The sequence below is a fragment of the Sparus aurata genome, chromosome 13 (assembly GCF_900880675.1).
Source record: "Sparus aurata chromosome 13, fSpaAur1.1, whole genome shotgun sequence".
In the NCBI taxonomy this organism is placed as follows: domain Eukaryota; kingdom Metazoa; phylum Chordata; class Actinopteri; order Spariformes; family Sparidae; genus Sparus; species Sparus aurata.
This window is the reverse complement of record NC_044199.1, coordinates 3,446,536-3,460,923: the sequence shown is the minus strand read 5'-3', so window position 1 is coordinate 3,460,923 and position 14,388 is coordinate 3,446,536. Positions and strand designations below refer to the sequence as shown.

The following is a 14,388-nucleotide window of genomic DNA, read 5'->3' as shown; positions in this document are numbered from 1 at the left end:
CAATGGTGTTACTTTTCGTCTGTATATTTCTTTACTTTATTAGAGGTACCATTGAATTGATTGATTATAGGATGATTAGAACGAGACAATTAGTGTGTGTGTGTGTGTGTGTGTGTGTGTGTGTGTGTGTGTGTGTGTGTGTTGCAGTCTAATGTTTTGCATAATAATGCTGACATTCATACTGCTAAAAATCAATAAACGCATTGTTCAAAAACAAAAAACTGTCCTTAAAGTAAAACACAATGTCATACTGTTTCACTTTGTTTACATGTGGCGGACCCTGCCACCTTCCTAGCTTCAAACTGCGTTCTGGGTTCTTATTTTCCTCTGAGAACAGCTCGTTTATTCACTTATGGAACAAAAACTCATTACCTCGTTAATATAACAAATCACACAGTGCCCCTTTAATACCTCAAAGAAAATTCAGCTACCTCACAACCAGTCACTAATTCGGTGTTGATGGACCAACTCCACAAAATGTCACTTTCAAAGTTTAATGCTCTCATTATTCATCGCAGTGAGCAGCTAATCCCACCTGTTCTTGTAGAATAACACATCCGCTGCTCAGACACCTGCACATTCATGACAAAAACATGGATCAAATCACAATGGACTGCTAGTACACAACCAAAACATCAATAAAGATATTCTATATATTCAGGAATAGACTGTAGGCCTAAACTTTCTATACATACTGAATAGATATAAACATAGTCATGTTCTTAAGAGGTGTTTGTGGCACAAGTGTGAAGCCCAGTGGACACACAGGGAATTGCAAGACAACAACAAGTCATTTAAAAATCTAACAAATTCTGACTTTTAGTACTCTGTTGCTATATTGTTTGTTCTCAGCAGAAGTAGAACTACACATACTGTGCTTGTCCATTTATCTAGCAGGATAATCAGCACACATGTTCTTTAATATCTTTTCAGAGTGACACACTGAATTTCCCCACGAGCGTTCATAAAGTACGCCCTCTTCTTCCTCTTCTTCCGTGACAGAAACAAGTCAAGTTATACATGTTTGCAGTCAGAGTTACAGCCTGGATCCCTTTTATTTAAACAAGAGCTCTATCACGGCTGTTGGTATTAAATGCAGCTCTCTTCGATGTCCACAGTCGTCCAAACACAGCAGCAGGATCGAGTCCTCTTCCAAAAGCAGACGGCTGCACCTGTTTGTCACACGTTGTCCAAAGTAGGTCGACCTACTTATTAAAACCAGCAATTTTCACAGCTTCTATGCACCATTGTCATTCTTTAGAAGTCTGACGCAGAACACAGACGCTCTGCACATCCACAGATTTTGCCGCCTGCACGTCTCAGGTCTTTTTTTCCAGCTCCTCCATTTGAACCTTTTCCTGCAGCTCAATCCTCAGGTCGGCGATTTCCTTTGCACTAGAGGGAAAATGCAAAACGTGTACAATTAAACGTGAGGAAATCATTATCAACAATATCCTGAGAGTTAGCTTTGCTCACCTGAGGGGGATGAGAATGATTCCACACGTCAGGTTGAGCTGCTGAAGGATTGTGGGAAGGCTCGGTGTGGGAAACTGGAGACCAAACGCAGGTGAGATAAACAACCAGGAATGCCCGCATGTGTTTAAACGCGTATCTACAAAAGTGCACAGACCTTTGGAGGAGGAATACAGGCACTAGGTGTGTTGCTGTAGATGTGGTTGATGGCTTTCTGAAGGATCACAGCCTGCTGAGTGAGGCTCTTCAGGTACTCGGAGCTTTCCCTCGTGCTGTCGTGGTCCTCGCCAACCTTCACGTGTGGGAACAAGGAGGCCTCTCAGTTAACGTTGCATGAACATAACACCAGCAAACACTATATTCCGGCATTTTAAAAGCACACCTGGCTCTTATATATTGAATAAGCCTCCTTTTCGTGTTGCAGAGCCAGTCGAAACTCTCCTTTGCTCTCGTACACAGCGGCCAGCAGGTGATGGCTGCGCAGAAGACAGACATGGAGAGAACTTTGATATGATGGAAGATCAGAGCATTTTCCTTTTCAACATGAGGTCAGGCGGTCTCACCTGTGTGCGTGCTTCAGAGATGTGGCACTGTGGTATTTTGAGGTTAAAGTTAAGGCATTCTGTAGGAACTTCAGGGAAAGCTCATACTCCATCAGTCCATGCAGCACCAGACCCAGCATGCTCTGATGAAGCGGAGCACAACACGGATGTTAAGAGATGATTTCCAACATATTCCAACACAAATGAACTGGACTTTATGCAGAGACTTTGCCTGAACGTTCACAGGTAAGGACACGTTATCATGTGACTCTTTCAGGGTGGCGCTCAGTGTTTCTCTTCTACCAGAACTTTTCGTTTGTTGATATGTTTTATGTCACATGTGGTCCTGATCCAACACCTGAAACATCTTAAAAGTTTTCCCAACAGTACAAAAAGGGATTTCTTTTAAAATCTTTCCTTTTTCTATGAACTGGTAATTATGTTTTTTCAATTTATGAAAGTGTCCCTACATGTTGGGAGGGACAGTTTGAGGATGAAGAGGCCTATTTGGTTGACTGGTTAGACTAAAACTTAAAAACATATACAGTTAACATCTATATTTATTCTGTGTAAATCTGAGTGAGTACAATAAAAAAACATTTTACCTGATTTGCCACAAAAAAACAACCTAATTTGTTCTTTCTTTCCTGATTTGATATTTTGGATACTTTTGAATTTCTACTTTACAGGATTTACTTAATCATACCAAATAATCTCTCTCAGATGTCAGTGACTCTGCCTTTCTTTGGGTTTTATTATTTTCCTGATATTTCTCTGTGTTTGCAACATTTCTTGGTTTCAACAATGGTGGAGAAAGAAAGTTGACTTGTTGAGGTTCATTTCCGTCAAATACCAACAATCTTGCCGACCCAGAGCTTCAGGCATTCAGCTTTCTTTACATCTAATGTCTAAAAGAGAAAGACAGATGGATTTTCGCTTAAATAAATCAGGCAGAAAGAAACTTTTGTCCTCGAGGTCTCACTGACATCCAGCTGTGCGACTTGCGGATGGTCCTCTCCGATCACAAGCAGCGTGAGGTACCGAGCGCGATACAGCAGCTGGAGGGAGGTCGACGGCCGGCCGCTGGCGAAGCAGTACAGGGCCAGATGAGTCTGGATCACAGATAGGAGAATACTTCCAGCTCACGACACATCAATACAGTTAAAATGTCACGCCTGTCTATCTGTTTCTGCATCTATGAGAAGTTACAGGGACTCACATAGTCTTGAATGGTCTGAGGATGGTCGATACCTTGGAGTCTCTCACTGCTCATGACAGCTTTCTCCTGGTGGCTGAGGGCCTGACAGACACGGAGACGTCACTTCAGACGAGGGTGATGATGGTAAAACAAGGTCACGGTAGGAGAAATTAAACTGCAATGTGTATTTACATCTGCGTATTCCCCCATGATGTAGCTGATCCGACCCAGGAGACGCAGGCACATGCAGACGTCCTCGTGCAGGACCCCACACACGCTGCTGAACAGAGTCAGGGCCTGGCTGATCAGCTCGTAGCCGTCTTTGAGAAGCCCTGGAAGCAAACACAAAACGCTGCTGATGAGGCTCGAATGTACCAACAACTACGCAGAGGAAGAAGTTTTAATAACCAAATGATGGGGTGTTCACAACCAGCAGAGAGGAGAGAAAAGATCCCAACTTGAAGGTCCAGTGTGAAGGATTTCGGAGGATCATTCACTCATTTTTTCATTAGTGTTTAACCACCTTAAAGCGAAACTCTCGCCAAAAAGCAACCAAGGCTTTATTTGGGATTGAATATGAGTCAAACCTTCGTGTAAAAGCATAATTATAACGAAAGAGGCACTTTTAAGATTTACCGTAGTTTCGGTTTTGGGCACGTTAATTTTGAACGGGAGTTCATGGGGCACGACACGCTAGCATCAAAATCGCTATTTTTAGAACAGTAAGAAGTCTCGACACAACATGAAACTTTGCTCGTAGCATCACCAGGGTCTCTACACATGAACACGAGCATTGAGAACATTGTTTGTGTACACAGAGTTTATGAAAAAGAAGGTTTTTGAACAACTCACGTTAGCTGCTGCAGCTCCTGCGCGTCACCGTCATGGTTCAAAAACCTTCTTTTTCAGTAACTCTGTGTACACAAACAATGTTCTCAATGCTCGTGTTCATGAGTAGAGACCCTGGTGATGCTACGAGCAAAGTTTCATGTTGTGTCGAGACTTCTTACTGTTCTAAAAATAGAGATTTTGATGCTAGCGTGTCGTGCCTCAGTAGCACTCCCGTTCAAAATTAACGTGCCCAAAACCGAAACTACGGTAAATCTTAAAAGTGCCTCTTTCGTCGTAATTATGCTTTTACACGAAGGTTTGACTCGTATTCAATCCCAAATAAAGCCTCGGTTGCTTTTTGGCGAGAGTTTCGCTTTAAACTACTTTGTCTCTGTGTGTCTCACCCTGCTGTATCGCCACCTGCGCCTGCATCACAAGCCGCGTAGCGTCGGTTGCCGTGGGTTTGAGATGTCTGACCACAGGGAACATGTTGACGACGTCTTCCTCGCCAAACACCGGCCGGTGTCGAGACTCAAACGCGTACTCCCTCATCTGCACCTGAATACAGAGAAAAGGAAGAAGAAGAAGAAGAGTTGAACTGGAACAACTTTGCACTTTTGGCCTCCAGAAAAACAAGTGCAAGTGAGACCAGTTTCCGGTTGAAAGACTTGAAAACCTTCATTCCTGTGACACCTTGTATCTTCATTTCATCGCATAGCTGAATGTTTTATGAAGAGAAACATCGTCGGCGTCTCACCTGGATGCCCGTCTTGATGGCAATCTCTCTCAGCAGGGAGATCCTCTGAAGGCCGTGCTTTTCTATCACATCATCTATACTTTCACTGAACACAGAGAGGAGGACAGTGTAAAATCCTGTTGCACATATCGAACCCTACACACACACACACACCTGTCTACTGCGTAGTGATAATAATCTCCAGCCTCAGCTCTGATCCTGCCCCACAGCTCACTGCGGGTCAGTCTGGCCCACACGCTGTCCGTCAACAAGGCGACCCGGCTCCCGTGGCTCCGTCTACGTCGGCTCCTGCGACGAGACAGCAGCTCGTCCGAGCCGGAGTCGGGGCAACAGGAGGAGGAACTCAGGAGGCAGTTCAGGAAGTGACTGACAGCAGCGGAGAACGCTGCAGGTTCCACATCCTGGGGACGGGAATCAAACACATGTTGACGTTAGAAGAAACTGCTGGATTGCAAAACATTATATATATTCTAATCCTGTACTTCATTAGTTTACCTGTAGAAAGGTCCTGAAGATGTGTTTTGCACTTCTGATGATGATTTCACTGACAGAAAGTCTCTGTGTGGGGACATTTGATCGGGAAGACTTCAGCAGGGATTCGAGTGGAAGTCTTATCAACTCAAGAGTAAGATGCAGGCGGTTATGGCGACTTTACGCTTCGTGGTTTGTGGTTAATAAAAGCAGCAACAAACTACCTGCATGTGGCTGAGTCTTCCTCGCTCCTCCATCTTCTCCAGCTCGCTCAGCAGGGTGCCGAGGTAGCGCACGTTCACACCGCGCTGGTGCAGCGCTGAGGTCAGGGTCGCGCCATCCATCGGCACTGCTGCGTGGTTGAGACAGTCCTTCAGCTACCACACACACACACACACACACACACACACACACACACACACACACACAGGGCAGCAGATTAACTACAGATATCATCTTAAACTTGCAGACATTAGACCTGAACATTATTTTCTACTCACCACAGCTGGAATCTGACTGGACAGTAGAAAAGCAGCTGCGTCCCACAACAACAGTCTCTGTCTCTGAACCTCCGCAACACACTCAGAGGGGAAACGGACGCCTGCAGCAAAGAACTACAGTTAAATCTTTTCTATGATGACCGTGTGTGTGTGTGTGTGTGCTGAGGTGTGTTCAATACCTGGAGAGCAAACATCGGGATTGAAGCAGATGTCGAAGCAGGAGTCGCTCACTGATCCGACAGCCTCACACGCCTTCACGGTCACATCTCTTCTTTGAGATTCTACAAAAGTAAAGATATAAGTTGCAGAATGAGTTGGATGGAAAGAAAGAATCCCCACAGCTGTTCGCCGCCCCTTCTTCTTTCTTGTGCCTTCACACTGTTTGTTTCTCAGCCTCGTGTCTTTGTGCAGTGATCCAATTTCTGCTGGTTTATCAATAGGTTTGATCACTTCCTTTTCTTCTGGCTGATCTCTCACCCATGTCAGGAACGTCAGCAGCTCCTCCGGCTCCCGGCTCTTCTCTCTGCTCTTCTTCCAGTTGGACGAGCTCCTGGGACACCATCTTGACATAAAGTTCGTACCTGCAACATGAAATAACACAAGAGAAGAGGAATAAGATCTTCATTGTCACGATGGCGGCTGCACTCAGGGCTCCACATCTCCTCTTCCTCACCTGTGCTGGACGAAGGCCTCGATCAGCTCTGGTCTCAGGCTGGCCAGGCTGTGACGATGTTGCCGCGGGTAACCGAAACTCTGACACACCTCCGGCACCTCCCTCCTCTCCTCCGTCACTGGGTTCTGGAAGTTAAGGTCGGGGGGGAAGGTCCGGAGAAGGTCCAATATGTAAGGTCTTCCGTCATTACCCAGGATGCCTTTGGTCTCGATGCCGGAGCAGAGCTCCACTGGGCTGTCGCTGTGGTCGAGCACGTGGTGACGCTGGATTCTTAGAGGTTTACTGGTTTTATCAAGAAGCTCCAGAAACCTGAAACAACATCGAGGAAAATAAAGGTTGAAGTTGATTTATGTCTGAACTTGATCAAGATCTAAATACTTAAATTAGGCTTTGTTTGTTTGTTACCTGGGGTGTGTGAAAACAGTTTTCCCGTAGTCATTAGAGCCATAGACGACACTTTCCTCCTGGTTTTTCTCCAGTAGTCCAGGAACGATCGTCTGAGCGATGACGCGGATGCCACGATAATCCACCACAGCCGTCCCGAGAGTGTGAAGTCCCTCTGTGTCCACAGACGAGTGCGCCTGCAGCAGAGAACATCAGTAGGTTTGTTTTGATTGCCAGAACATAAAGTGATAATTAGAAAAGTAACCACAAAGAAGATTATTTTCCTTATAATATCCACACAATGAATACTGTCCTTTCTTTACCAACATATATTTTCAAACGGGGCAGATGAAACCATAAATGCATCCTGAGCAGGTGTTCCTGTAACGATCTCTACCTGTGCTCCCCTCAGGTCACACGTGGCAGCAGCATGAGCAGCACTGTTGCCTCCTATTGGGCCGTAGTGGTCGGAGATGTCGAACCCCAAACTGAAGAAGAGGTTGTTCCAGATGAACATCTGCATGTGAGGCGCCTCCCCTGGGTTCAACGGCATGACGTTACCGTCGATGACAGCTACAGCGCCTCGTGTTGCAGCTTCAACAAAGTCACTGTTGGTCTGTAAGGACGGGTTCAAATCTTGGTTAATACTTTAGTTAGTTTTTGTTTGGTTTTTTTGGCGCCCAGGCCGGGACTCGAACCCCGGGGGCCGCTGCAGCAAGGACAAAGCCTCTGCACATAGGACGCCCGCCCCACCAACCGAGCCAAACGGCGCCCAACACTTGAGTTTGATAAAAAGCAACACAACTGTCAGAGAAGTCAAGAGAAGCTGACGGAGGTCCTGTACTGCTGGTCAGTGCTTCAGGGATTTAAACCAATGAGCACACGGTCACAACACAAGTCTACTTTTCTCACCATTAATCTGTGATAGAATTGTAAAGGTTTATCTGTGCTCTTACCTTGAATACGCTCCTCTCTCTGTGCAAACGCTCCTGGAGGGAGATCCGGGGGAGTTCCCTGCATCCCTGCAGCTCCTCGTTCCAGTCCCGACTCTGTGACCATAAACATCAGCATCACCACTATCGTCACCATCAGTTCGCCTCAGATGCATCATGAAACCTTTGGTATTGTATGTATGTATGTATGTGTGTGCATACATGCATGTGTTATAAATACTGTACTTTACAGCAACATCATATTTCTCTGTATTTCCAAATGTGATGTCTGCAACCTGCCCGGCTGTGTGCTCGTCCTGGCCCATGCGGCTGGTGTGCGTCTCCTCGGCTCTGACACAGTCCAGGCTGTGGTCTCCCTGATGGGCGATCCAGGTGAACACCTGGAACGGCGTGGCGATCCGCTCATAAGGGTGCTGCTGGACTCTGGTTCACAGCAAGTGACAGAGAAACGTTCTGAGTATTTCTGTTTGATAGGGATGAAAGTATCTCCTGATACATTACAGACAGTTTGCTCACCTCTTCTTCTGCAGGGCACTGAAGGTTTTCCTGAAAGCCGGGCTGACTTGATTCAGCAGCTCAACCAGAGAGTGGCAAAGGATTGTGGGGACTGCAGGTTTAGGGTTGAAGTTGAAGGCAGTTGACCTGAAGCAGTCAGGGCACAACACAGGCTGAATCCCAGTAAGTTTCTGCTGCTCTCATCAGACGTAACTATTGCTTGTTTAATGCCCTCCTCACACATGCCAGCAGCTGATCGGGTTTAACACTCACTGGTTGAGGTAGAAACCGCGTGTAGATGATGTGATGTTGAGTTCTTTGTCCTCCATTGTCAGAGCGTTGAGGTACATTAAGTCCCCGTGCATCTTCCTGTTTCCTGGAGGGGGGTTCCAGCTGCTCATGGTCAGAACCCGCAGGCACTGTAACGGCTGAAATTATAAGTTATAGGTTATAACACTTTCATGAATGTCCACTGTTGCCTCATTAGAACTTAAACCTGTCATTTATTCATAATCACAAGCTGATCTCTCACCTTCCAGTCGTCTCTGACAGGCTGCAGAGGAGTCAGCAGCCGGTCTTTACACCCAGGCAGAATATATTCTGGAGGCCTGAAGTCGACAGACTCCTTTTCAGGAGCTCTCCGGTTCCCAGCGCTGTCACTATCTGAAGGGAGGAATAATGGGGTGAAGAGGCTGCAGGATTACTGACAGAAATGCTCCGATGTGAGGAGGTAACGAGGGAGCAACATTACCCTTGTTTCCTCTGGTGTAAAAGGTGAGGTAAGACAGTGAGCTGCAGTTCACGCCGTTGAACGCATCTGCAGGGTCGAGGCTCCTCAGAAGATCACGTACGTGCCTGAGATGGAGACGAGCGTCACGCACCGAGTAAGAATCTGCAACGCGGACGAGGAGAGGAGATGCTTAAAATGTTCAGTTCAATCTTCAACAAAAGACAAGCTATGAAGAGGAAAGGAGAGGACGAGGCCGTTACCCTCCACCACCTTGATCAGCGCTCCGTCCTGGATGCCCTGGATGGAGCGCAGCTCTGTGAGGCTGTCGAGGGCGGTGCCTCCCAGCTGGAGGGAGAAGCAGGTGCGGTGGCAGGTGACCTCGTGCTCCATCAGCACCTGGTGCAGCTCTGCCACCAGCAGCTGGCCCGACACCTGAGAGCAGAGAGGAGTTTAGACTCAGAACAACATGAAGACGCAGTGAAGAAAATAACGACAGACGCGCATCAAAACCTGGAGCTCAAAACTTTCGGTTCCAGGAGGTTGAATTCTGACAGTGAAGCCGGTCTCCTGGAGATCAACGATGTCGCTGATGCTCAGGTCGTTGCCTTTATCTCCATCAGACTGCTCTGGAGGTTTGTCCTCAGGGCTTTCTTCAGTTTGACTTGGTGGCACTGTTGACAACACAACAGACAAAATGAGAGTGTGACCTTGAAACCAGCTGCATGATGTGGAATATTGTAATTCTGCCAGAATTCAAACTAAATGTTAACAGACAAAAACACCCTCAGCAGAGAAAATACAAGCAAAGATGATCACAGTCGAATTAAACGACACACCTTTGACATGTGGTGCTGCCAGAAACAGCCTGTCAACTGAAAACAAGGTCATCTGCTTCCTCTCAGCCTCCTCCACCTCCTCCTCCACCTTCACCTGTGGCAGGACCGTCTCCAACTCCACATCATGCTGCTCCAGAACGTTCCTGTTGTCTTCCTCGTCCCTCTTTTCATTTGAACCCGACTGATCTGCGTGCTCCTCAGACAGACTGTGGATAACATCAAAGTCCTTGTCATTGACATCCCGCCCCGACACCACAGTCGTCTGTCCCGTCTGTTCATCGTCCTGATTGCTCTGCCGTGTCACGTCTACGCGACACTCATCAGGGTCGGAGTTCTCCATCATCTCAGTGTCGCTGCTGTATTTTGCCGGCTGTGACTCCTCTACAGGAATGTTCTCCTCCGTGTTGTTTACGTTGTGTTCACTGTTTTGTTCTTCAGCACGCTCCTGTGTGGGCGCGGCGCTGTACTCAGTCCAGGCAGAGTCTGAATTCTGCTGCAACTTAAGGACATCGTTTACATCTGTGTGTAGCTCCTTCTTTAACTCGGCGTTGTGCTTTGGTTGCACATCCACCTGTTGGTGTAGTTCATGTTCTCCACACACATCCACAGCCACCACAGTGTTTGTTGGAGCGTTAACGTCTCTCTCCACATGTGTTTCTGTGTGTGCCTGTGACTCAGTCTGAGTCTGCACCCCCATACCGATCTGTGTCTCCACCTCCGTCTGTGTCTCCACCTCAGAGTACCCTCTGCTTCTCCACCTGTTGCTCCTTTCTTGCACCTCATCCGCAGGCTCATCCGCCCTCACGCCCTCCTCCTCCTCAGACACCAGCAGACACACCATCGGCTCCACCAGCGTCACGTCTCCTCCCAGGTTGCTGCTCAGGATGATGTCAGGAAACAGGAAGTTCTCCGGTTCGAGGGTGGGGTTGGTCACGCCGGTGGAGACGGTCAGCAGGTCGTCCTCCAAGTCGTCGGGGACGCTCGGAGACTCACACTCACTCTCTTCGCTGGAGAGCAGAGGGGATCTTTCGGGCTCACCCCGGGCCGGACCGTCTTTGCACTTAAAGTAGTTGGACAGTGTGTGGCAGCACTGGACTATGTTTCCCATGATGCCTTTGTGCTCAAAACAGCAATTCAACTGAGCAGATGGCCTAAAGGAGAGAAGACAACAGTGTTTATATGAGTGAAGAGTTAACAGGCTGGTGAGAGAAACGTCCAGCGTGCAGGATTTAAGGGAATAAACCGGCAGAATGGAATACAAAAGTCATAAGTACGTTTTCATTTGTGTTTAATCACCTGAAACTAACAGTAACCATGTTTATGTTACCTTAATACGAGACGTTTTTATCTACAGATGGTGCTGATCGTCCTCCACAGTCCAAACACCGGCTCTGGAGAGGACCTGTCATGTTTGTTTGCATTTTTAGCAGCCACTTAATCCCTCACACTCGACCCTTAAAGGTTATTCAACGGTGGACAACATATGAGTTTTATTTTTGCAGTTTTAAACAGCAGATCTTTTGGTTATAACAACGCTGCAGTCACCAAAACAACTTGTAAGTTGGGAAAGTTTGGAAGGCCAAAGCTGCTGACTTTGTTTTCTTTTCAAAATAAGTTTGATTGTTGCACCTGTTGCACATTTTAATAATATTTGGGTCAGTATTATGTTATCAGAGCTGATATAACCGGCAATGAAACACATTTCTTTGGTTCCCACTTCTTCTTTTTGAATATCTTCTGGTTTCTTTACTAAACTGAATATCTTTGGGTCGTGGACAAACCCCAGAAAATACTTCTTGGTCGACATTCAGATCCACCATTCAACACCCAGGATGTGACAAGCTGTTTTACTTTGACAGCAGCTGGAAATCTTTAACTCCTCAGCTTGTTGCAGTGATACAGAAGTGTACTCTTGCAGTATTGTTATATAAGTAATTGAGTATTTAATGGTAACTCTCTGTCCGCCTCCCTACACTTTTTTTTCAGGTAATTTATCATCCACAAAAAGAGACAAAACACACGATACCAGTTTTTAAAAAATCACTCTTAAATGCATGTTTTAATCAGGCTGCTAAGTATAAACTGCAAAAGGCTTTGTCTGTCACATGTTTGTGCCAATGCAAGCAGCTTAGAGCCTCACAACAGCTGATGCCAGGGAGATTATGAAGTTCCTGCAGCGGTGTCACCTTACAGTGGAAAAGGCTGGAACACCTCGGAGGCTAAATCTCATCAGATGAACTCTGGAATGATGCTGATCAGGTGGGAATCCTGCAACACAGACAAACAGGGAACGCTGGGTGTGATCGGAGAGTGAAATGCCTCAAAGTTACATTTGTTTGGTTGTATAAAAAGCAGCAGAGTATCCTGAACAGACTCGAGTAACGTGTCTCAATCGAGCTCATGAGAACACAAAAGAAAACAGGCATATATCTCAAACAGCTGACGGATAAAACAGCATCAACGTCACAGTGGTGTGACCAATCAATGGCACCTACCGGCCAGTGTAGAGAGATGGAGACACAGCCAGTCTGTGTCATCTTCTCCTCACTCCTCTGCTGTTCATCCTGCTGAAATCAGAGAGCTCAGATCTCCGGGCTTCCCTCTGCAGCAGGAGGCTCCACGATCCCGTCCTGTCGGATCCACGCCACACAAACGGTGTCAGTGCATGTGTGTCTGCCCTTCATGGGTGGAGAGGAGCTGTGAGAGGCCCTCTGTTCACACACACACACACACACACACACACACACACTTAGTACCCATCCAAGTCCAGAAGAGGGCAACCTTTCTGCCGTGCATGATGTAACTTCCTGTACTCGCACTCATGCTCTCTCTATCAACCTTGAATGTGAGCCCGTGCAGAAGGTGTATAAATAGCAGCAGCAGGAGGTCTGGCACCTTTTTACACGTTGTGAAAAACACAACACAAGGCATGCATGACACACACACACACACACACACACACACACCCCTCCTTCACACACTTTCAGACACCGGCTGGAACGCAGCTCTCTGGTTGCCATGGCAGCGCTGCAGGGAGCCGTTAACATTCCGAGCACGCTGCAGAACATTCTGGAGCGGGACGCCGACAAACACCAGAGAACGACTCCGTGTCTCCTCATCAAGGAGCGAGTCCATGAGTGTTAATTTGTCAGATCTCCCCACAGTGTCCACCGGGTTCATTTACAGGTTCAGTTTTTCAGGTTTATTTTACAGTAACAGCCACAAGAATGAGGACCGAAAACTCAGAAATAAGTTGGCATTTTTCTGTCTTTCAGTTTGTTTTCCATTAGCTAGTTAGCTCAATTAGCCTGGCAGCTTCTCCCCTGCTGGAAAAACCAGCATAGACCAGCACCAAAACCAGCAACAAAGCACAACATTAACTGGTCTTGCTGGTCACCAGCATATGTTGTGTTTTGGTGCTGGTTTTTCCAGCATTAATGTTGCGGGACGCTATCCAAGCTAACAGAACAGTGCCGTGTTCCAATATCCATACTTCCCGTACTTACTATACTTAGTTTGAGTACTTGGGGTGTTCCGATATCGATCGCAGCGAAAAGAAGTGTACCTAAAGGACCCGGATGTTGCCCTCATAACGGCAAAAACATTGAGTGTGCAACGATGTACACTTTACACACTCAACGGCCGCCATCTTGTCTACGTAGCGGAAGAAGCGGAGCCAGGTAGAGGCGCTCAGCTCGGATTTTTTTTTTAAATAGCTACCAAGACGACGGCGCCTGCAGCGGAGCCATATTGCAGGATTGTAGGATTGTAATTGTTAAAAAGTAAAGCTGTAGATGTCTTATGTTCAACGTTCAAAGCGGGATGTTTTTGGCGGGTGACGAGCCGCGGTGGCTGTCGCGATCGTCATTTCTGGTAAAGGAGTATTAGATTTGGAACAACACTCACCGGCTGAAATCTGCGTACTTAGTAAGTGCGGATGGTGTACTACATTTAAGTGTACTCACGGAAGTATAAATATCGGAACACAGTCCAGACGTCTGTTCGTTACATGACTGCCTGTAGGACTCTTACAGCGAGCGAACACTACCAACACTTCGGTTAGCTGAAGTTAACTTTTTAATCAACTTATAACACCTGATACGCTCTTGCTGAATCTTGCTAAAGTAGGTCATCCAGATAGGAAGGTGGCTCGGTCGTGAAAAGTTCCCAGAGCCGTCGTCCTGAAATTGTTTCCTCCGGGTCGTCCAAGCTCCGGGACTAGCGCTGTAAACGCCAACAATCCCCGCTGAGCTATCTAGCTAACAGTTAGCGGTGACTTTAGCAACAAGTGTCCACAAGGAAACATTGTAAATCAGGTTAAATTCTCCATAAAATATCATCACAGTTCACCAAATTCAGTGAACTGAACTCCTTTTATCTGAGCTGAAAACCGATAGTTGTTGGTGTTTGACGTCACTTCGTCAGCATAGACCAGCACCAAAACCAGCACCAAAACACAACATGCATGTTGTGTTTGGTGCTGGTTTTGGTGCTGGTCTATGCTGGTTTTTCCAGCAGGGATTGTAATCGCTCTACCCAAGCTAC

The 14,388-nt window shown here is 46.8% G+C and overlaps 1 protein-coding gene across 2 annotated transcripts; it reads right to left on the bottom strand.

The window, feature by feature from the left end:
- Positions 1 to 376: 376 nt before the first annotated feature.
- LOC115594076 (clustered mitochondria protein homolog) lies at positions 377 to 12,787 on the bottom strand. 2 transcript variants are annotated; one of them, XM_030437852.1, is made up of 30 exons: positions 12,339 to 12,787; positions 12,035 to 12,111; positions 9,844 to 10,994; positions 9,518 to 9,678; positions 9,268 to 9,439; positions 9,029 to 9,169; positions 8,810 to 8,940; positions 8,551 to 8,705; positions 8,299 to 8,424; positions 8,013 to 8,205; positions 7,786 to 7,878; positions 7,227 to 7,445; positions 6,851 to 7,026; positions 6,446 to 6,754; positions 6,250 to 6,353; positions 5,952 to 6,053; positions 5,773 to 5,873; positions 5,497 to 5,649; positions 5,297 to 5,359; positions 4,955 to 5,202; positions 4,802 to 4,886; positions 4,449 to 4,602; positions 3,406 to 3,545; positions 3,235 to 3,315; positions 3,002 to 3,127; positions 2,037 to 2,158; positions 1,856 to 1,949; positions 1,631 to 1,765; positions 1,477 to 1,550; positions 377 to 1,395 (listed from the first exon to the last, which is right to left on the bottom strand). In XM_030437852.1, the coding sequence occupies exons 3-30, from the start codon at positions 10,949 to 10,951 to the stop codon at positions 1,320 to 1,322; spliced, it is 4,842 nt and encodes a 1,613-aa protein (XP_030293712.1). In that variant the 5' UTR covers positions 10,952 to 10,994; positions 12,035 to 12,111; positions 12,339 to 12,787; the 3' UTR covers positions 377 to 1,319. The 2 variants fall into 2 exon arrangements, with proteins under 2 accessions (XP_030293712.1, XP_030293713.1); XM_030437853.1 differs by having other exon boundaries at positions 8,058 to 8,205.
- Between the last annotated feature and the right edge of the window lie 1,601 nt (positions 12,788 to 14,388).

Coding starts and splice junctions, on each gene's coding strand:
- LOC115594076 (XM_030437852.1), bottom strand. CDS start 10,951: ATGGGAAACATAGTCCAGTGCTGCCACACACTGTCCAACTACTTTAAG. Junction 6,354..6,445: donor GAGGCCTTCGTCCAGCACAG/GTGAGGAAGAGG, acceptor TTCATGTTGCAG/GTACGAACTTTATGTCAAGA. Junction 6,054..6,249: donor TGCTGACGTTCCTGACATGG/GTGAGAGATCAG, acceptor TTACTTTTGTAG/AATCTCAAAGAAGAGATGTG.